Source organism: Mya arenaria, chromosome 14, assembly GCF_026914265.1.
Source record: "Mya arenaria isolate MELC-2E11 chromosome 14, ASM2691426v1".
NCBI classification, from domain to species: domain Eukaryota; kingdom Metazoa; phylum Mollusca; class Bivalvia; order Myida; family Myidae; genus Mya; species Mya arenaria.
The window spans coordinates 52,171,016-52,192,864 of record NC_069135.1 but is presented as its reverse complement, the minus strand read 5'-3'; the positions used below and the strand labels follow the sequence as shown (position 1 = coordinate 52,192,864).

Here is a 21,849-nt window from a genome sequence, read left to right as displayed (position 1 = left end):
TGTTAAGAAAGTAGCCAGGAAGAAAGCAACGAACACTCTGTTGCAACAGAATGTAACATTTGAGTATGTTGGAAAATTTGCATTTCAAAATCCAACTGTTCTTCAAAATCCAAAGTTTCAGCTATGTACAGATCTGATTTTGTCATCAAGGGCAAATGAAAATAGTGCAGAGAAAAGTGTAAATAATGATAGAATTCGAATTAAAACTGAACCTAGTGCTTTGCCTATAAATCCAATTAAAACTGAACCTAGCAATTTGCCTGCTCAAACATCAGGCTTGCAAAGAACTGTCGACAAATTAAGAGAAGCAATTATAAGAAGGTCTCTAAGTCCAGAAGGTATTCACCCAGGACCATTGCCCCATGCTAGAAGTCGGGACACACCAGTCAGATTGGTTATGGTACCAAATACTAGTAAACAGAAAGTGGGGATAGTACAAACAACTAACATTAGTAACAAACGTTTGGAAACGCCACCAGACTGTCTTGCTGACAAAAATCTTGCCTTGGGTGCAAATGTTGAGATTGTTCAAGGTGAGAAAGCAAAAAAAAGCCCAGCTGTAGTTGATGAACTACCTCCTGAAATCAAAATGGAAAATGAGACCGATGATGAATTTAAGAAAAGAATAGAAAATGTAAGGAACGCACGTAGAAAGTCAGGCAAATCATATGAGTTTGACTTCAATTTTGATAGCAATGCTTCTGTCGAACAACAACCACATCAGAATGTCCATGTTGAGCCAGAAATCAATTTAGACAACTTTGATGCGGCTAGTTTGTATAGTGATACTTCCAAAAAGCCTGTTCCAGATAATAAACCCAAGGTGATTAAAGTGATAATTCCAGCTAGTAGAGGAAGAGATAGAACAAAGATCATTCAAGTGACAAATGCCCTACCTGCTGGAGTTAACAAAGCTATAAAGATAAGACCACCTGCCGGCAGTGTGCCCCCTGAAGCAGTTGCGAAACTATTTACTTCTCCTCCGGGATCTGTTGCTGTGAGAAATTCCCAATCACACTTGATATCTTCCCCGATAAATGTGCCGATCACTTCACCACAGAGGGCAACAGTTTCAAATATGGCTCTTCAACTTGCTAAACCAAGAACCAAAAAATCTGAACATGTGAAAATGAAATATTACAAAGGTTCATTCAAATCAGTTTCTAATAGTGGTATGCCTGTATCTGCTGGAAATATGGTGTCCAGTCAAAACAAGACAATCAATGTAAGAAATAGAAATATTTTGCCAGTGGCCACAAGACCTAGAGCTAAAATAATTGCTATACCTGCAGTAAGAAATTTCAGCATGCAAAAAGGAATCAACAGGTCAGAACTTAAACTAGAAGGAAAGAAGGAAACTGCAAACAAACGTGATGATAAAGAAACTGAGAAACTAGATGGAAAGAAAGAAACTGCTAACAAACATGATGGTAAACAGACTAAGAAACTAGATGGCAAAAAAGAAACTGCTCACAAACGTGATGATAAAGAGACAAAGAAAGTTGTGGCAGAGAATGGTCAAAAGAAGAACATACCTGAGGAACACAAAAATGATACCCCAAGTTTGTCGGAGAAAGAGAAAGATACAAATGAAACTGAAAGAGATGACAGTGTGTCAGATACAGAGTCACTTGGAAAAAAGGTCAAGACATTCAGGAAAATGCATCAAGCTAATAAACCATTTAAATGGGAATCTAGTCCACTTAGAGATCTAAGATCAAGAAGCAAATCGATGGAGAAAGATGCTAAGCTTTTAGGTGAAGCAAAGAAAATTGCTAACCATAAAGATGAGACCACTGAAAAGAGAGAAAGTAAGAAAGTTCAATCTGCAGATGCAAAATTGAATCAAAATTTAAAAATTGACCAGCCAGCAACGCCAAGAACAAGAAAAACATCTGGAAAAGAATCTTCAAATAATCAAAATGAAGGTCAAATACTTGACCCAGATGATGTTGAGCCGACGATTGTTGTTGAGAAGAGGAGAACAAGATCAGCAAGTGGACAAGGTGATCAATTAGAGGAACCAAATGCGAAAAGGTTGAGACGATCTAGCAAAGATCTTGGTGCCAAAGGTTTGAAGCAAAATGTTAAAGAAAGCAATGAGCAAAAATCAAAGATGGAAAAGCAGGTTAAAGAGGCGAGTGTAAGCCAGAAAAACAAGGCTGAGAGTAAGTCTATAGATTCAAGAGCAGCTAAAAGAGGTAAAGTTGTAGAAAAACCTGTCAAAGGAAGAACTATTAGTAATTGTCGAACAAGAATTACTAGTCATACAAGTCCAAAAATCATTGAAACAGGTAGAAGTAGAAACAAGTCAATCGAAAAAGAAGTGAGCAAAACTGAAGGTAGCAGAAAGTCCAGCAGAAACTTGTCAGAAGAGATTGTTTCACCAGAAGTTGCAGAGAGAAAGAGTAGGCTAAGAGTTCGAGGTGAACAGAATAAATTGTTTGTTGGTGCTAGTACTGATAGAGGTGGAAGTGAGAAGAGCCAAGTGGAAAGTGTGATTGCTAATACTGATAGAGGTGGAAGTGAGAAGAGCCAAGTGGAAAGTGTGATTGCCAATACTGATAGAGGTGGAAGTGAGAAGGGCCAAGTGGAAAGTGTGATTGCTAATACGGAAAAAGGTGGAAGTGTAAAGGGTCAAGTGGAAAGTGTGATTGCTAATACGGATAAAGGTGGAAGTGAGAAGGGTCAAGTGGAAAGGGTGATTGCTAATACTGATAGAGGTGGAAGTGATAACAGCCAAGTGGAAAATGTGATTGCTAATACTGATAGAGGTGGAAGTGAGGGTGAAAGTGAGAAGGGTCAAGTAGAAAGTGTGATAGATGAACTAATAGACCAAGTTTCAGTGCATGATAAGACTGAAAGCAAAGAAGTTGAATCACCAGTTATTGAAGACCCTGATTCAGATAACAGTCAAATAGATATTATTGCAGAAGTGAAGCGTAGAGTTCAGGATAAAGTTGTTAATAAAAGTAAGGTTATACAAAGTAGACCTGAACAGGAATCGCCCGAAAAAGAGAAGCACACTTTGAAAAGGAAGATCACAGCTCTTGATGAAATGGTTGATCTTGAGCCAAAGTTAGATGGAACAACATCAGCGAAACTTCAAAAATTAGATGGAACATCAAGCAGTCCAAATAAGATGGATACGGATGATAAACACAGTGAGATGTCTAATGATAGTGATTCACCATCAGCTGGTAGTTCAACTCTTGATGGCGAGCAGGAACTAAGTGAAGCTGAAACGACAAAGCCCAAAGTTGTACGACAGTTGATCCATGGAGGTAAAGTTTTCCAGATCCAGAAAGGCCTCGTTACAGAATTTGACATTCAGGAACCTAGGAAATTAACTAATTCATCACCCGAACTTAGTCCGGAATCAAGTCCAAGTTCTTCTGAAACTTCAAGTTCATTTGGAACTAATGTTTTAACAACAAGTACTGGTTTGAAAACAACAACGGTATCCAGTATGACTACAAGACGTCAGGAAACCAGAACTGATGTTATCCATACAAGAAATACACCAGTGCGTCTTAGGGGTAATAGAAGAGGTAAGGGGGATTCGCCAGAGGATATTGTGACTGCAAATTATTCTCCAATAAAGGGTCCGAATAAAAGGACTGCCATTGACTCGTATATCAGTGATACTCTCAAGAGCATGAGAAAAGATGGAGGTCGTTCTTCTCAGGAGACGCGTCAAAAATCTAGTTGGAAGATGACGAAAACACGGAACTCATTCTTAATGGAGTTTAAGAAATCTACTCCTAAGTAGATATTTGGGCAAACATTTTTGTTGAGTCGTGCTTTTTGTGTCAATATTTTAAAGTTAATTTAATGTGTTTCAAATAAAAATAAAATAAAAGAAATCTAAGTAGATATTTTGGTTGCATGAAACTTTTTAAGACGGTGTCAATGTTTTAACTTAAGTTTAAGAAAACTAAGTGTGTAATTTTTTCATTTTTTGGTTTAAATTTGCAGTAGCTTTCTGATTTTATGACAACATTTTTACTTGGGTTTGCCATTGTTGAAGGCATATTTGCATGAATTATGTAAATTTAAAGCATGCAAAGTTAAGCAAGTTCTGCAGAACACAATGTATTAGGGAAATAATGGGCCGATCGTTCAGAATAAAAAAAATAAATAAGTACAGCTGAAGAAGTTGTCTCAAATCTTATTAGAAAAACTGCAGATCAAATTTATATTCATTAAACTTCCAGAGCAGAATTTTTACAAGTTAACAACGTTGATGTTAACAACATTGTTAACTATAACAAAGATCTAAACAATCCACCCATTGCCCTCCAAATGTAATAAAAAACCCACTTGTTATGGTTTGCACCCACATATTTAACTTGAAATGTTACATAGAATATGTTCTTTGTTTTTGAGCTTGTTTAGTTTTAGTATTTATTTAATAATTTAATTTGCATTAAAATGAATTTCCTGATAAAGTGCACTATACTGAATTGTCTGATAAAAGTACACTATTCTGACTTGCATGATAATTTTAAGTACACTATACAGACTTGCCTGATAATTTGAAGTACACTATACTGACTTGCCTGATAATTTTAAGTACACTACACTGACTTGCCTGATAATTTAAAGTACACTATACTGACTTGCCTGATAATTTAAAGGACACTTAACTGACTTGCCTGATAATTTAAAGTACACTATACTGACTTGCCTGATAATTTGAAGTACACTATACTGACTTGCCTGATAATTTAAAGTACACTTAACTGACTTGCCTGATAATTTAAAGTACACTATACTGACTTGCCTGATAATTTGAAGTACACTAAACTGACTTGCCTGATAATTTAAAGTACACTATACTGACTTGCCTGATACTTTGAAGTACACTATACTGACTTGCCTGATAATTTGAAGTACACTAAACTGACTTGCCTGATAATTTAAAGTACACTATACTGACTTGCCTGATACTTTGAAGTACACTTATCTGACTTGTCTGATAATTTAAAAAACACTATACTGACCTTTCTGAATTAATGAGGTTTTAATTCTTTGTAGTTTTATTTCAAATGCAAATCTGCCTTTTAAATGACTGATTGATTATTGATTTAGAAAATTCACAAGAGTATTACAAATGGAAGATTGTACATGTGTATTCTATTGTGAACTTTTTGACTGATTGTTTAACCTTTCAAGTATTATTTGCAATATCTGTTGATGTATTGTATCCATAATTATGTTTTTGTCAATTGTAATTTTCATATGTGCTGGTTGTTTAAAATAATTGTTTTATTAAATAACTCTCAACAAGTTTTATAAATGGAACAATGAATGGTTCAAATTATGTACCGTACTTATAGTAATGTATAATTGAAAAAATGTTCTTTATAGCGCGGTTCAAATTATGTACCGTATTTACGGTAATGTATGGTTTATTTACCATATTTATGGTAATGTATGGGTGAAGAAATAACCCTGTTCTATATAGCGCCGACTGCCATTTTTACAGCATTCTTAAAACTATTATTTGGGTATCCGATGTACATAATATGCTCGTCATTTTATTCAGTCATTTGCAATATTGTTAAACTTTGATGCCTGAAGACACCTTGCAATCTTGGTATTTTTTGAAAGAGTTTTGCTAACTTGCTACTATAAAAGCCTGCAAATACGATACAGATCATGTTGTCTCAGTTTTTTTTTCTTTATTTCAGTTGATATCGGACGTAAAATTACTAATTTTGAAATCTGGTGACAACTTGTAATTTTTGTATATTTGAAAGAGTGTTTCTACCTTAATACTTACATGTAAAATACATTACTTGCAAATACGATACAGATGACGATATCGCAGTATTTTATTTTCTTTATTTCAACTATTATCGGATGTAAAATGACTAATATTGCAATTTTTCAAGGCTAACAAAATGTTGATACATATTTTTCAGTAAATACTTTACAAAGTGCATGCAATTCAAATGATACTGATTCTATCAGACTATGCCTTATTTAAAACTAGTTATGTATGTGTTGATTTTCACTTTATGAGAAAAATAAATGAGAACAAAAATAACGTAGGTGTCACCAAGCGTCAGAAGTTTTCATTTTTGTTCATGTGATACCTTAAGTAAATAATGAATTAAACTGTGCTGATTTTGTCACAAGTGTTTACTCGATTCTTGTAAATTTGTAAATATTTCATATCATTTAATCTGTATATAAATTTTTTCATGTTCCATACCCTGTAATAAATATGTGTCTTTAAATTGTGAATAGTTGTTCCTTTTTTGTTTACTCCAAATTGCTAAAAAATGTGTAGCAGGGTTAATCCAGATTTTGTCAAATAATTTCATATGCTGAAATGAAGAAAGTTACACGATTTGTAATAAGTTTAGAAGTAAGTTGCAAGCGTATTCACATAAAAGGTCAATCACTAAAACAATGTATGGTCAGAAATCCGAATACTATGAGTGATTATATTCCAAAATCTTTTGGGAATTAGGGGACTAAGAGCCGAGAATTTTCTGAAGAATGAGCCAATCTTGTGACTTCTGGTTTATCAACACTGGTTTTAGGTGTAGGTCAAAGGGATCTTAAATAGTGTTAAGTGTATGTCACATTGATCTACTTTGGTTTAAGGTGTATGTAATGTCACACTGACTTACAATGGTTTCAGGTGTATGTCACACTGATCTTCAATGGTTGAAGGTTTATGTCACACTAATCTACACTGGTCTAAGGAGAATGTCACACTGATCTTCAATGGGTTAAGGTTTATGTCACACTAAACTGGTCTAAGGTGTATGTCATACTGATCTACAATGACTAGGTGTAGTCACACTGATCTACAATGACTTAAGGTGTAGTCACACTGATCTACAATGACTTTAGGTGTAGTCACACTGATCTACAATGACTTTAGGTGTATGTCACACTGATCTACACTGGTTCAAGGTGTATGTCACACTGATCTACAATAATTTATGGAGTATGTCACACTGATCTACAATGGCTAATGATGTCGTGTCCGGGCTGTAACTTTCCCTTGTATGGACAGATTTTTAGCTCACCTGTCACTTTATGACATGGTGAGCTTTTGTGATCGCCTTTTGTCCGTCGTGCGTCGTCCGTCAACAATTTACTTAAAAGACATCTCCTCCTTAACCGCTGGGCCAATATTAATAAAACTTCATAGGGATGTTCCTTGGGTGGTCTTCTATAAAAGTTGTTCAAAGAATTCAATTCCATGCAGAACTCTGGTTGCCATGGCAAACAAAAGGAAAAACTTTAAAAATCTTCTTCTCCCAAACCACAAGGCTTAGGCCGTTGATATATGGTAGGTAGGATCACCAAATTGTCCTCTACCAAGATTGTTCAAATTATGGCCCTGGGGTCAAAATTGGCCCCGTCCCGGGGGGTCATGGGGTTTCTCTATATGTTTATAGTGAAAACTTAAAAAATCTTCTCCTCTGAACTTACTTGGCCTAGAGCTTAGATATTTGACATGATTCATCGTCTAGTGGACCTCTACAAAGTTTGTTCAAATTATGGCCCTTGGGTCAAAATTGGCCCCACCCCGGGGGGTCATGGGTTTTCTCTATGTTTAAAGTGAAAACTTAAAAAATCTTCTCCTCTGAACTTACTTGGACTAGAGCTTAGATATTTGGCATGATTCATCGTCTAGTGGACCTCTACAAAGTTTGTTCAAATTATGGCCCTGGGGTCAAAATTGGCCCCGCCCCGGGGGGTCATGGGTTTTCTCTATATGTTTATAGTAAAAAAAATCAAAAATCTCCTCTGAACTTACGTTGCTTAGAGCTTAGATATTTGGCATGATTCATCGTCTAGTGGACCTCTACAAAGATTGTTCAAATTATGGCCTTGGGGTCAAAATTGGCCCCGCCCCCTTGGGGGGTAAGGGTATTCTCTATATGTTTATAGTTAAAACTTAAAAAATCTTCTCCTCTGAACTTACTTGGACTAGAGCTTAGATATTTGGCATGATTCATTGTCCAGTGGACCTCTACAAAGATTGTTCAAATTATGGCCTTGGGGTCAAAATTAACCCCGCCCCCTTGGGGGGTCATGGGTTTTCTCTATATGTTTATAGTGAAAACTTCAAAAATCATCTCCTCTAAACTTACGTTGCTTAGAGCTTAGATATTTGGCATGATTCATCATCTAGTGGACCTCTTCAAAGTTTGTTCAAATTATGGCCCTGGGGTCAAAATTGGCCACACCCCGTGGCTGATGGGGTTTTCTCTATATGTGTTATAGTGAAAACTTAAAAAATCTTCTCCGAACTCACAAAGACAAGTAACGTCTTAATTTAAACTGGATAACATATTTAGTACACATACCAATTTTCAATATGGGCCACATACAACAATTAATAACAAATATACATATATAGATACACACGTAAAATCAAGTAGTGACAAGAGCTTAGATATTTAGCATGATATATCATCTAGTTGACTTGTACCGATATTGTTCAATCTTTGGCCCTGGGGTCAAAAAATGGCACCACCCGGGCAGTCATGGGTTTCCTTATATATGTATATGATGAAAACTTAAAAAATCTTCTCCAAAACCAAAAGGCGAAGGCCTTAGATATTTGGTATGAAGCATCGTTTATCTGACCACTATTAAGATTGTTCAAACTTTAGCCCTGGGGTCAAAATTGGCCACGCCCCGTGTTCATAGGCTTAGGTTTTCAATATTTGTATATAATGGAAGAATGTGCAATATATGACAGGTGAGCGATTCAGGGCCATTTGGCCCTCTTGTAAAATAACTTGCCACATGTGTTCCACATACCAAAATGACGTGTCACGTGCAAGACCCGTTTCCCTATCTCTTAGGTCAAGGTCACACTTAGTGTTTATTCACAATAGAAAGCTGCATATAAGGACATGGTGTATAGGTTGTCGTGTCCGGGCTGTAACTTTCTCTGGTATGGACAGATTTTAAAATAACTTGCCACATGTGTTCCACATACTAAGACGACGTGTCGCATGCAAGACCAGTGTCCTAACCTCTAAGGTTAAGGTCACACTTAGGTGTTTATTCACAATGGAATGCTGCATATAAGGATATAGAGTATAGGTTGTCGTGTCTGGGCTGTAACATTTTCTTGTATGTACAGATTTTAAAATAACTTGCCACATGTGTTCGACATACCAAGATGACGTGTCGCGTGCAAGACCCATGTCCCTACCTCTAAGGTGAAAGATACACTGAGTGTTTATTCACAATGGAATGCTGAATATAATGTCATAAGAGTGTAGGTTGTCAAATATGGGTGGTATTTTTTATGTTCAGAGGCAATTTAAAATAACTTGCCATATGTTTTTGACATGTAAAGGCAAGATCAACTTTTCATGTACTGACCTTGTTCATAGGTCAATGTAACATTCGGGGGCATTTGTCACATACTGTGACAGCTCTTGTTTATTATCATAGGATAGAAGGGGCATTACTGAACAGTTATTAAAGCCAGAGTTATGGCCCTTGCTGTATGTGCATATTATCTCTGGAATCATGTGAACAAAGATTTTTTGAACCTATAGATTCGTTTTTGAGTTTTTGCACAATGACGTTGACTCCAACAAACAGTGTGTGTATACCACTTGATAAATTACGTCATAAATGCTACGTCGGAAGGCAAAAATTTGCTTAAAATGAAGACTTAAATCAAAGATAACTTTTCATTTACAACACCATTTTAAATGAAGCAAAGGGCAGTCTATGCCGCTTAAAGAGCCCCGCATTTGTTTTATTTCCATTATTTGATGAGGTCATTAGTTTCATCAAACACTTAGACAAACCTGTTTTCAAAATAATGTTTTGACAGTGCTCCGTCAGAGGGCCATATTGTGAAAGGGTTTGTCGAAGTGTTTTACGAAACTAAACTCGCAATCAAATTTTGGTAAAAGACCGAATATGGGGCTCCGTAAACGGCGTAGACTGCGCTATGTTTCATTTAAAATGGTGAAGAAAAAGTGAAGTTATCTTTGTTCAGTCTTTTTTAAATAAAAATATTGCCTTCTGACGTAGCATTTATGACGCAATTTATCATGTGGTATACATACACTGACAAAGGCACCAACACTTTGACAATAACAAAAAAGAAACCTGCTAGTAACCTAAATAAAGAGGATATATGGGCAAATCTCTGCTGTGCTCAATCTAGAGCTGAAATTAAGAAAATTATAAAAACCAACAAAATATAATATACTACATTTTATTATCATAAAATAAAGAAAAAATCATTACCTTTATATGTAAATACAAATGGGTTTTTAATTGATATGTACATTGCAAAAATCATCAAATAGAATTACCGGTGATATGAAAATGTATATTATATATATATATAGATAACAGTATATTATAAACATGAGCTGATTATGTATAAAATATCATTAAAGTGTAAAATCATTTACAGAGACATCAGTGGATTTTTTTCTCTGAATATTGGCCAAAAAGTTGATTTAAAAAATATTTTTAAATTAACTGCACAGATAATTTTACATTATAATCAAATTATTTTGTTTTGATATTTTATAATTTCAACATTATAAAGACAAATAATTTTAAATATTTCCACTTGAAACTTCATGTACCTCAGTAGTGTAGTTCTATACATAACAAAAATTTAAGTAAAATGCAATTTTGTGTAAAAATATTATGTACACAAGCACACTAGGAAACAAGGATTTCTTTGTAAAAATAAGAACTAAGAATAAACACCTGTAGAGACAATTCTTGAGCACTAGTCTAATCTATCTAAAATATACAACTATATAAAAATATAAGGGAGTGTTTCAGCACATTTTTTTTAAAAAATCAAAAATTGCACTCCTCGAATCAACAAGAGTTTGAAGATCATTTTTATCTAGCGTTTAGTAGAAGTTAACGGGATAAAGAAATCAATCGCTAAATACAACACATTTATCTTCACACAAGTCATAGAAAATATTTCAATGATTTATGCAGGGGTAAGTTATTTATAACAACACAAGGACAACCCTATTTAAGAGGCCTTGGGCCACGATTACGAACATTCTTAGTTTAAACTTTAATCTAATTTTACAACGATTGTGAAACAAGCTATTGCAACTTATATTAATCACTCTCATTGGCATGATGTAGCGCGAGAGTGTGGTCTTGTGTTGTTGGGGAAACCAGAGTTCCCGAAGAAAACTCGTCTGGCTTGGTGACCACTAACCAAACTCACATGCACCCAGGCCGGGAATCGAACCCAAGTCGCCTTGGTGAGAAGTGAGTGCGCTAACCATTGCGCTAACCAGACAACGAACATTCTTAAGTCTGAGTTCAGACTTAAGTGGCAAAACCAAATACCGGGGTATCTTCATTTCATTGTAACTTTCTTTCTAGTGGAGTTTTGATGATGAAATTTGTTGAATTTTATGACTATTCAAAATTGTACAATAACACACATTTATTTTTGTGAAACAAATCGAATAAAGATGATTCTTTGTAATTCAATATCAGTGCTTGTCTGAGTTTAGACTTGGACTTGAGACTATTAGTAATCATGGCCCCTGCTTACCTAAACAAAGACCTTATTCCAAATAGTTTAATCCACCTAGATGGTGCTCTCTGCCAACGTACAGTTTCACAGGAGTTGGTTGTATAGCCCTCGATAGCAAAGAACATAAGTAACTTGCCCCCGCATTTACTGTTAGGCAATTTATATCCAATTATAAGATCTAAAACATAGTTTAACAAATGAGGACATCTTACAAAGAAAAGACATCATAGATTGCACTATTTTTTTACTGCTTAAATGCTTAATGCTGAGACTGGCCCAAGTTTTCTCCAAATTCTTAAGAATGATCTCGATTGAGTACCTGGCCCCAATTTCTCGAAACTTCTTATAATAAGCTTAACAGGATTAAGTAGCTTATTTCAATTAGCCAAAATACATTCTTAAATTTAATTTTGAAGAATGAAAAATATTTTATTTTGATTATCGTAAACTTAAGATAATTAATATCTTAAGTCTAAAATCTCTTAAATATGTAAATATTACGCAATTAATTCAAAAACAAAAATAGTGAGCTAAGCTTAATCTTTTTATAAGGGATTTAAGAAGTTTAGAGAAATTGTGGCCTGATTATGAGATAATATGTACAATTAAAAAGAACGGAACATTTCTGGTAAGTTTCAATTTTCATTTCTTTTTAAGACCCCAAATTGCTGTTTTGCATCATTAATTAAGCATAAATGGTAAAACAATTGAAAACAACTTGTAAACTTTGAGTAATTAAATAGTTTTCTTCAACATACTAAGCGAAAATTTACATCAACATGATTAATATTGGGGAATTGACTTAATAAAAGTTATCAGTGGAAACAATTCTTTGATTTTGAACCAAGCATTGCTGTTATGTGGTTTAAGGAGTTCAAGCAAATTACCAATTTAATTCATAATTTTTTTGTGGAACTTTCATCTGATTTTTTACCTGTGTTGTTCATACTCTTGTTTTAAGGATGATTTCTAGCGCTAATCATAAATACTCTGAGTATTAATCCAAAACATGAGAGAAATTCTTCGTAATTTGTGATGAGATTCAACAAGTACAAGATAACATTAGACTTTACATGACACAGAAAGGGCTTAAAGACAGACAATTAATTGACTTAGTGTTCCAAATGATATTTTGTCAAATGGGATGAAAGTATTTACCAAATAAACTGTAGTAAACCGTAGTTTTATTTTGGTAAATAAGCAGTCAGCCATTCATTATTAAAGTTAAGTAGATCTACTGTTTTAAAAGATAATTTGAACACATTGCCAGTTAATTTTTGTGAATTATATATGTATTTATCAAGTGCCTGGCTGGCATGCGCCGGGGAAGACCATGTTTCATTAGATAAATATGTATTAACAACCACTTAAACTTATACTTAAAACTGAGACAAATTATCTCGGAAAACATATTAAACCAAGCTCAAGTACAGTAGTGAAAGCTTAAAAAAGAGTGATTGTAAAAACCAAAATTGAAAATAAATGTTATAGAAAGTCCATCACCCTTAAATCAGTAGTGTGGATTTAGGGTTGTTTGTCTGAACAAGAAATGTGAATAAATGTCATTATCATAAAAAAAAAATGAATAAAACAATGAGAGTACATGTTATTGCAAAAAATATACTTGTAAAAAATAAAAAAAAATAAAACAAACTAAAAAGAGACTAGCCGATTACATTAGCGCATGCAAAAATTATAAAGGTGCTGGTGTTAAAAGCAAAATATATATATACAAAATGCAAAAATACATGTTTTAATCAGCATAAGCAACATGAAATACCAACAGTGACATCTGAATCACGAAATGATGTTTATTTTACATATCCACTGTGTGATACCTGATTGAAGTATATAATTATATGATCATTTAACACGATTTTTATTTCTTTAAAGCTGCACTCTCACAGATTGACTATTTTGACAACTTCTTTATTTTCTGTCTTGGAATGAGCCAATTTATTTTCTGTCTTGGAATGAGCCAATTTATTTTCTGTCTTGGAATGAGCCAATTTATTTTCTGTCTTGGAATGAGCCAATTTATTTTCTGTCTTGGAATGAGCCAATTTATGTATAAAAATGTTTGGAAACAAGTGTTACAAGATTGCTGTCAAAAGATCAGTTAGCAGTTATTCATATTTACGTTTGAAAATTGATGTTTTATGGCTTAAAGCATTACTTAAAGAAAAATGAGCTTTTTGGCAGTTTTCCAAACAATTGAGATCTGTTCTACAGTGAATTATCTTATACGACTGAGTTGAAGGCATTGATACCAAAATCAGCTGTTTCTGAAACAGAAAATCAAAGAAAAATCAAAACTGTCAATCTGTGAGAGTGAAGCTTTAACAAGAAATGGTGTTCAAGAAATATCAATTGTATTTTTAAATTCTGAAGCCTTGGTGTTTTACTCTCATGAGCCAAACTCACCAGCTCTTGAAAAATGTCAATTAGCACATTTGAGTTTATAAATAATGCATTAATCAATACATTTATCAAAACTTGTAGATTTTGTAGAGATTCTAACAAAACAAAAAATGTTAAACATTTTTAACCTGTAATATGGCACATTTATATTTTGGAGATTTTGAAAAAAATGTCCTCCCATTGATAAAGTAACAGCTTTATTATACATGGCACAACATATTTTGTAAGTTTTCCTTGTTGTAAAATAAAAATGTTAACTTCTTCGACTTGATGAAACAGTGTTTGAACATGTAAATTAACAAACACAGACTACAGAAAACACAAATATTACAAACTATGACTAAATATGGCAAAATTGTAAATAAAACAGAAAAAATTGAGACCTTCTTAGGATGAAAGGATTTCAAAAAAGCAAAATATTTCAAATGTGGCAAGGATGAACAGTAACATTATTGCATCACAGAAAAAATGAAATAAAAAACAACAGGCCAATTGTTAAAAGATTTGTTTCAAGTTAAAACCGTTCTTAACTTCAACATTGTTAACTTTATTCTTGTTAACTTTCAAATCTTTACTTCTCCACAAGTTTCATGGCCATAATTTTGATCTGCAGTAAATCTTATAAGATTTGAGACAACTGTTTAAGCTGAACCTATGTTTAAAGAAAACATCTGCTCATTATAAAATATTTTAACTTTATAAGTTACGGTAACAATGTCGCGGTCAATCAGGTTATTAACTCTAACAATTTTCTGAACATCTGGCCTAAGGTATTATACAACAGGACTTCACATATTTGAATTCTTATAACAACAACATTTATGGTATTTCAAGTAGGGGATTCACACTAAGCTGGTGTAAATATCAACATATAAGTACATCAGAATTTAGGAAACAAACATTACATCAACAAGACATAGAGGACAATTGTTTGCTTAAGTGTCCTATCAATTTTGTTTTATTCACTGAGGACCGTAAGTGGTATTTTCACAAGTGGCATACCTCAATTGAACCAAAATGGTTCTTTTTATATTAAGCTTAAAACTGATTCAAATTTTTGTCAATTGGTATTTCATTAACTGCAAAAGCGTGCATAATATTTGACAACGTGAGGGTTAAATCGTGATTAAAAATAATCATAGCTAATTCACCCAAGCTTTGCGTGCATTGGCCCTGGATTAAGACAGCATATTCAAACAAAATAGGCGGCAATACCGAAAATGATATTTCACTGTTTAAAACAAAAGTTTTCAATTTCATCTCACAGATGCAAAGCTATTTACCACCAAATCGAATTATTTGTACACACATCTTCCAAGTCCTGAGATTAACAGTGAGCTGTAGTATAAACTTCTGGGTCATCTGATCAATGAATGTTTCAACCAAATTAAAAAAAAAATAGTTTGATGTTATGGTATCATCACAAATTTAATTGAAAGTTTCACTTACGAATTCAAAAAATAACAATTAATTTTGTCAATAAAATAATTTCAATTATTTGCCGAAAGTTTCTCTTGCAAATTCAAATAATAACAATTAATTTTTCTAATAAAATAATTTCAATTATTTGCCGAAGAAATAGTTTCAGGTAACACGACGCCATTTCTAAGGCATTTGGATATCTTCGGCTACACTTTCATGTCACCTGAAAATTATAAGAATTATCACCCGTTTGTATCCCGAGATGTATTTTTCTTTCAAAATTCAATGGAAGCAGCTCCTACAGAAATTTTAACCATCTTGGTCATACATTTTAATTCTTAGATTTTCTATTGAAATAAACATCATGACCTCTCTAAGATAACGATTCAAAAAAGTGATTTTACGATATATAATCATTGATTATCGGGTCCCTTCGTGAATGACTTCTGGTGTACATAAAAATCATGCACTAAACATTTAAGGCATTTTTTGTCTTGTATTATTTAGTTAAGTTTAGTGTTTTATCCAGTTAAATGCTTTCAATACATTTCAACACCAATTTCCCAAATCTTTGCAATTGCATAGCTATAATATAGGTGATTTTTGTTTTTTGCTCGAACTGTGCACACATATTAACAAATGTTTGTTTACAAAATTATTGCCTGATCCAATTATTCCAAAGCAAGATGTAATATAGAAATTAATCAAAGTGTCAAGCATAATAATCAAATTACTTGGCCCATATTTATTAACAAAATGGTGGAATGTGCTTTTTATAATTAATCAATGCTGTATCTGCTATTTGATTAGGTTTTAAATATTTCACACACCAGTTACAAAAAAGGGCACAAAATGTTGCCATGACGATAGTTAATGTGAAATTCTGTTTATAATATCTCTCACTTTCCTATTCAAAAACAGCACAAAGTGTTGCCATGACAATGGTAAATGTGAAATTCTGTTTTAAATATCACTCATATCTCACCTTAATAACACAAAAACAGCACATGAACATAAATTTACAGTGAAAAATATACCGTAGTAAAGTTTTTTTAGACCAGTAACGCAAATATGGCACAAAACACTGCCATGACTATGGTAAACATGGAGAATAAAGGCGTGGCAGCATCCTCCATTCTATACAGAATGTATTGAACATCAGAGGTCGTGGGGTCAACCATCACCTGCATCACACGACCCCTGTCTGGAAAAAAATATTGAAATAGGAACAATGGTTGATTTACGAAGGGTGATATGAATTTGTAGAAGGTAATGTCAATTATTACATGATCTATAAATAAACCATCCATGATTGGACAAATAGCAATTTTTGAATACAGAACAAAAGGCGGTGGTGGTGTTAGCAGTTTATACTCTGGGTCCCGGCGTGAGCACATTGAAGGGTGCCAGAGAGACAGTTCAACCACCGCACATCTTTCCTGGGAGGTTAACCAGGACTAGGTGCCTTCACCTCTGCAAGGAATTGACAACTTCTGTACATGCCAGAGGCAGTGGCACAGTATGAATGTTTTTCATAACCAATCACAACAGAAGTGACCTGCTCCACCCGGAAATTGAACCTGGGTTGTCTGATTCACAGTCCAACACTCTACCGATTGACCTAACCAGGTAGACAGAGGCCATATTGACCTTCCAATTTATAGACCAGAAACAGTTTATCAGCTGATGTCATAATAAGGCTGGAAAAATGGCTTCAAAACGCCATTTTGACCATTCTATTTATGGAACGGACACAGTTTATCATATGACATCCTAATATATCATGCTATTCCATGTAATAAAGGTATTAATTATTGTCTGTGAAATATGCAGTTCACTTTGACCACAAAAGTATTATTGATCTCAGTTAGTTTACGACTTCCACCTTTTTGCCAACCAACAACATCCGCATGCATCTTTGTTTATAGTGTAGTCTGCCCATGAGTGACAGAGGGAATTTGAAAGAGGGTCACTAAAGGATAATTACTGTGAAATTATTTTTAAATCTGTCTGGCAGATTTGGAGGAAAAGTTTTAAAAAGTTTTCCATAGAGACATAAATTATATAGTGAAAAGTAACCCAGCCCCCTGGCAACCATGGTTTATTAAAAAGTCAACAAGGGCTGAGGGAATTTGTTACAGGGTCACTGAAGAAGCATTTCTGTGGAATTATGTTGGAATCAGTCCAGTGGTTTCTGATAAGATAAGATCACCCCGATCACTATTAAAGAACATACTAGATGTAGCAACAAAGCCATTGATAACAACAACAACATAAGGTAATGAAAAAAACCCAATCTAATCTGCATACCCATGAGTGAGAAGAGCGTTTCAGGAGAGCTTCCCTTGCCTTCACCTCCAACACTGTATCCCAGGACACGGAGGTGGTAGAGGGTGTTGGTCTGGATCTCAAACAGCTCTCCTTCCACGTTCCGCTCCAGATCCACGATCACTGCATTCCGGATGTCTTCAGTCTCACGCCAGTACTTTACCTGTGGATAGGCAGAATAAGTACGTTTTTGATTACAGGACTTACATTAAAGGAAGTTTAAAAGTATTTAACTTACAAGAATTGGGCTAAAACTAAAACCAAAGATTCATCCAGTGAAGTACAAAAACTTCGTTTTGGAGAAAACATCCAAACATGAAGGCTTGGAAGTTATGATTATTAAAACCACATATCAGTCTTACTTTTATACCATCCATTTTAACAAGCATAAAGATTTGGGTATTTGAAAAATTGTTGTTGCAAATTGTAGAATTTTAACACGATAGGTGGACGAGTAGTAGAATTATTCTGTGAGTCTGAGACACACAACTTTGACATATCATTGAGAAGCATCCAGATTTGATGGCAAGGAAGTTTATACAAGGAAGTACATCCTTCCAGTTTCAATTTCTTACTGGAAACCATGTGATAACACTGTTTTTTCATGCTTTTCGGTAAAATATCATGTCATTTTCACTACTGTTCCACTGCAGGACAATATCAATTTTGATATTTTCATTGCTCTTAAAGATTTTGGTCCACATGTTGCTAAAGAAAAAAAGAGTGCAGCATTCACTGCACCCAAATAAAATTCTTTAAAATGACCTTCCTATAATGTCATTTCATCCGCAATTTTAAAAAAATGCCAGTAAAATTGATATTTTTCCGAAAAAAAAAATGCATAAAAGGAACAATTGCATGATTTTGATGTAAGTTCAAAATTGATTTCACTTGTGATCAATGAAATTTTATATATCAATTATTTTAATGTTGGGTGTAACATTAATTTTTATTTCGCCCACTCGCTCCATTTTTTCTTGGCCAAAATCTGACAAACACAAAATTCAATTGGTGTTGCCTCACCTTATATCCAGCAGAGGTTCCTCAAATACCCCCATACTATCACCTCAGAACCTGACTTGCTAAATAATTTAATTGGTGTTGCCTTACCTTATATCCCAGCAAATGTTCCTCTAACTCTCCTGTACTGACCCCTCGGAATTTGACCTTGACCGAGTTCATACCCAAAGGGTAGACTCTTAATTTCTATTACCAGTACACCTGCTTATTCCAATTATCCTTTAATACATACTTAAACTGGTATGGCCTCACCTTATATCAATGGCAATCAAAGCAATGGCTATTCAAACACTCTCGTACTGACACCTCGGAATCTAAAGTGTAGTACCTTTCATTTTTAATTTGCGTGCCCACTCCAATTATTCTTTAACAAATAATTTAACTTGTATTGTCTTACCTTATATCCCAGCAAAGGTTCCTCCAATACTCCCGTACTGACCCCTCGGAATTTGACCTTGACGGAGTTCACAGAAGAAGGGTAGACTCTTATATGTACAGGATAATGCAAAGGTGCTGAAATGAAAAACATGTTAGCTTCAATGACGATTAAATCAAAGGTTACATGATTATAATCGATATATAATTGTCTGTTCAAATACAATATGTGGAATCGAAATCCTAATTCAGGGAAGGTGAAATTATGAAAATGTTTGTTTTTAGCAACGCTTAAATCAAAGGTTACATTATTTTTCTAATACTCAATATCTGATTGCCATTAGACAAGAAAGAATCTCAAATCCAGAATTTTCAAACCTACCATATCTGTCCGTCGACTGGTACGCTTTCTCTCCTTTAACTCCGTTCCCCGCATCGTTAAACACCATGACCGTCACAGTGTACCAGGTGTCCGGAAGAAGTCCGATGATCATGCCATGGTCAGTCTGCCCGTATATGATGTTTTGTTGGGCCACGGATTGAGTTTGAATATCCTTAAGCCAGTAGTGGATCTGTGGGGTCAGAATATAACATGTATGTGAATGGTAGAAACAGTTAATATTTGTTACCTTCCAAATCTAAGATGTTTTCTACAATCATTAATAGATGCTCAGAAATCCTGGCATATGTTTTATGAAAAATCCCTAAACTGAGCTAGATAAAACAGCTGACTAAAAGCAGTTTGTGAAAAACACATGATAAATGATGTCATAAATGCTATGTTGGAAGACAACGTTTTGCTTCAAATAATGACCTAAAACAAAGATAACTTTTGTTTTTCCTCGCAATTTTAAATGAAACATAAGGCAGAGTGTATCTTTTAACAAAAATTGGTTGTTCGGTTCGGTACCAAAGTGATCCGGTTTGATTCTAGACCTTGGCGCATGTGAGTTTGGTTTGTGGTCACCAAGCTGGACAAGTGGGTTTTCTCCGGGCACTCCGGTTTCCCATACAACTCAAGACCACCGTCTCATGCAACATGATGCCAACAACCTTATACAGCTTAGCATAAGTTAATGTAACTTTCTTCACTAGCTTTGATAAATTAATAATGTCTGAACTAAAACAAAGCTGACCTTATATCCTTTCAGCTTCCCTTTGACAACCTCCCGACTATCTGTTACAGGGACCCAGCGAACTATGAGGGCTGATTCGTTAAAAGGCTCTGCGTAGATTTCCCCGGGAATACCATTTGGCACTGGAAACAAGAATAGATGTTTACATAGTGGATAAAATCAACATTCAACAGTTAATTAGTCACTGATAATCGTAAATGACATATGAGCAGCATTGCGCGATTTTGGGCCTTCGGACATAATTATTAGAAATGAAATAATCATATATAAAAATTGCCAAAAATAAAGATTTGTTCTATGTACATCAATTTCTTCCAAACTTCTTTCATTCAAAGGTTTGTCACTGGTGCATCATTTTTTTGACGATTCATGTCCGTTGGTTTACTCTTGTTTCCATAGCAACCATGGATTTCGTCCCACCATGTTTTGACTGCATTAATAGTGTGTTTAAAAAGCCAAATGTAATAAAAATACAAACATAATTCATCATTTTTATATGTATTTATGTTCCTTAAAGATTCTGTGTTAAGAAAATAATTTAAATTATAAGCTAGTTGTAATATTGATACGTTAATTTTGCACGTCATTTAAATAATGTATTTCATAACGACGTATTAGTATTCAAAATGCGCAATACATGGTCTCACTTGTAAACACGTATCTTACGTGTTGTGTATTTAACTTCAGCCAATAGCGACACCTCTTGCTGATAAGCCACGCCTCTGTACTACTACATGCTGCATGCTATCACAGTAGTTTAGTTCTCAATGACTGTTCTCAAGTACTAGTAATAAACCGTAAAACTGTTGCTATTTCTTGTTGTAAACACAACATTACGCAGTTTCAGTGATAACATCATGAAATTTTCAGAATTTCTTCCTGAACTATCATTTAATTCAAATACCTTAAAACCTTATAATAGCAAATATATGTCCCAAGGTCTGTTCAGTCTATTGCCAAAACAATACAGGTACATCATTTTAGTATATACCCATCAACAATCCACAAGCAATACATATCACAAGATACGGTCGTCTGTTTTGCACTCCCATGATGTCACATCAAAAACGAATCATTACACCATGTTAAAATGATGTCATAAAACAAAATTGTGCGTCATTAAATTGACATTTATAATAAAACATGTGTCTTTTAAGTGACCTAATCAGTGATGTGTATAATAAAAGAGTTCCAAATAATGTACAGTAAAAACTCATTGGCTTGATATCACATGGCTTGATATCACATAGCTTGATATCACATGGCTTGATATCACATAGCTTGATATCACATGGCTTGATATCACATGGCTTGATATCACATGGCTTGATATCGCATGGCTTGATATCACATGGCTTGATATCACATGGCTTTATATCACATGGCTTTATATCACATGGCTTTATATCACATAGCTTGATATCACATGGCTTGATATCACATGGCTTGATATCACATGGCTTGATATCACATGGCTTTATATCACATGGCTTTATATCACATGGCTTTATATCACATAGCTTGATATCCTTGTTGGCTCAGTAGTGTTTTAGCCAGGAATTAAAAAGGGCAGGGTGGGCCAAAAAAAGGGCAGGGTAGGCCAAA

General features: G+C 34.4%; 2 protein-coding genes across 2 annotated transcripts in view; one reads left to right on the top strand and one right to left on the bottom strand.

Moving 5' to 3' along the window:
- LOC128218256 (uncharacterized) overlaps positions 1-6,248 on the top strand; it is a 37,010-nt gene extending 30,762 nt beyond the window's left edge. The window contains 1 exon segment of the mRNA XM_052925871.1: positions 2-6,248. Coding sequence (XP_052781831.1) covers positions 2-3,772 — 3,771 coding nt within the window. The 3' untranslated portion in view covers positions 3,773-6,248.
- Positions 6,249-10,214: 3,966 nt separating this feature from the next.
- LOC128217286 (contactin-like) overlaps positions 10,215-21,849 on the bottom strand; it is a 38,019-nt gene continuing 26,384 nt past the window's right edge. Inside the window, exons 22-26 of the mRNA XM_052924325.1 lie at positions 20,245-20,366; positions 19,491-19,680; positions 19,131-19,246; positions 17,696-17,876; positions 10,215-16,589 (exon numbers count right to left, since the gene is read on the bottom strand). Coding sequence (XP_052780285.1) covers positions 16,438-16,589; positions 17,696-17,876; positions 19,131-19,246; positions 19,491-19,680; positions 20,245-20,366 — 761 coding nt within the window. The 3' untranslated portion in view covers positions 10,215-16,437. The remainder of the gene's footprint in view (positions 16,590-17,695; positions 17,877-19,130; positions 19,247-19,490; positions 19,681-20,244; positions 20,367-21,849) is intronic.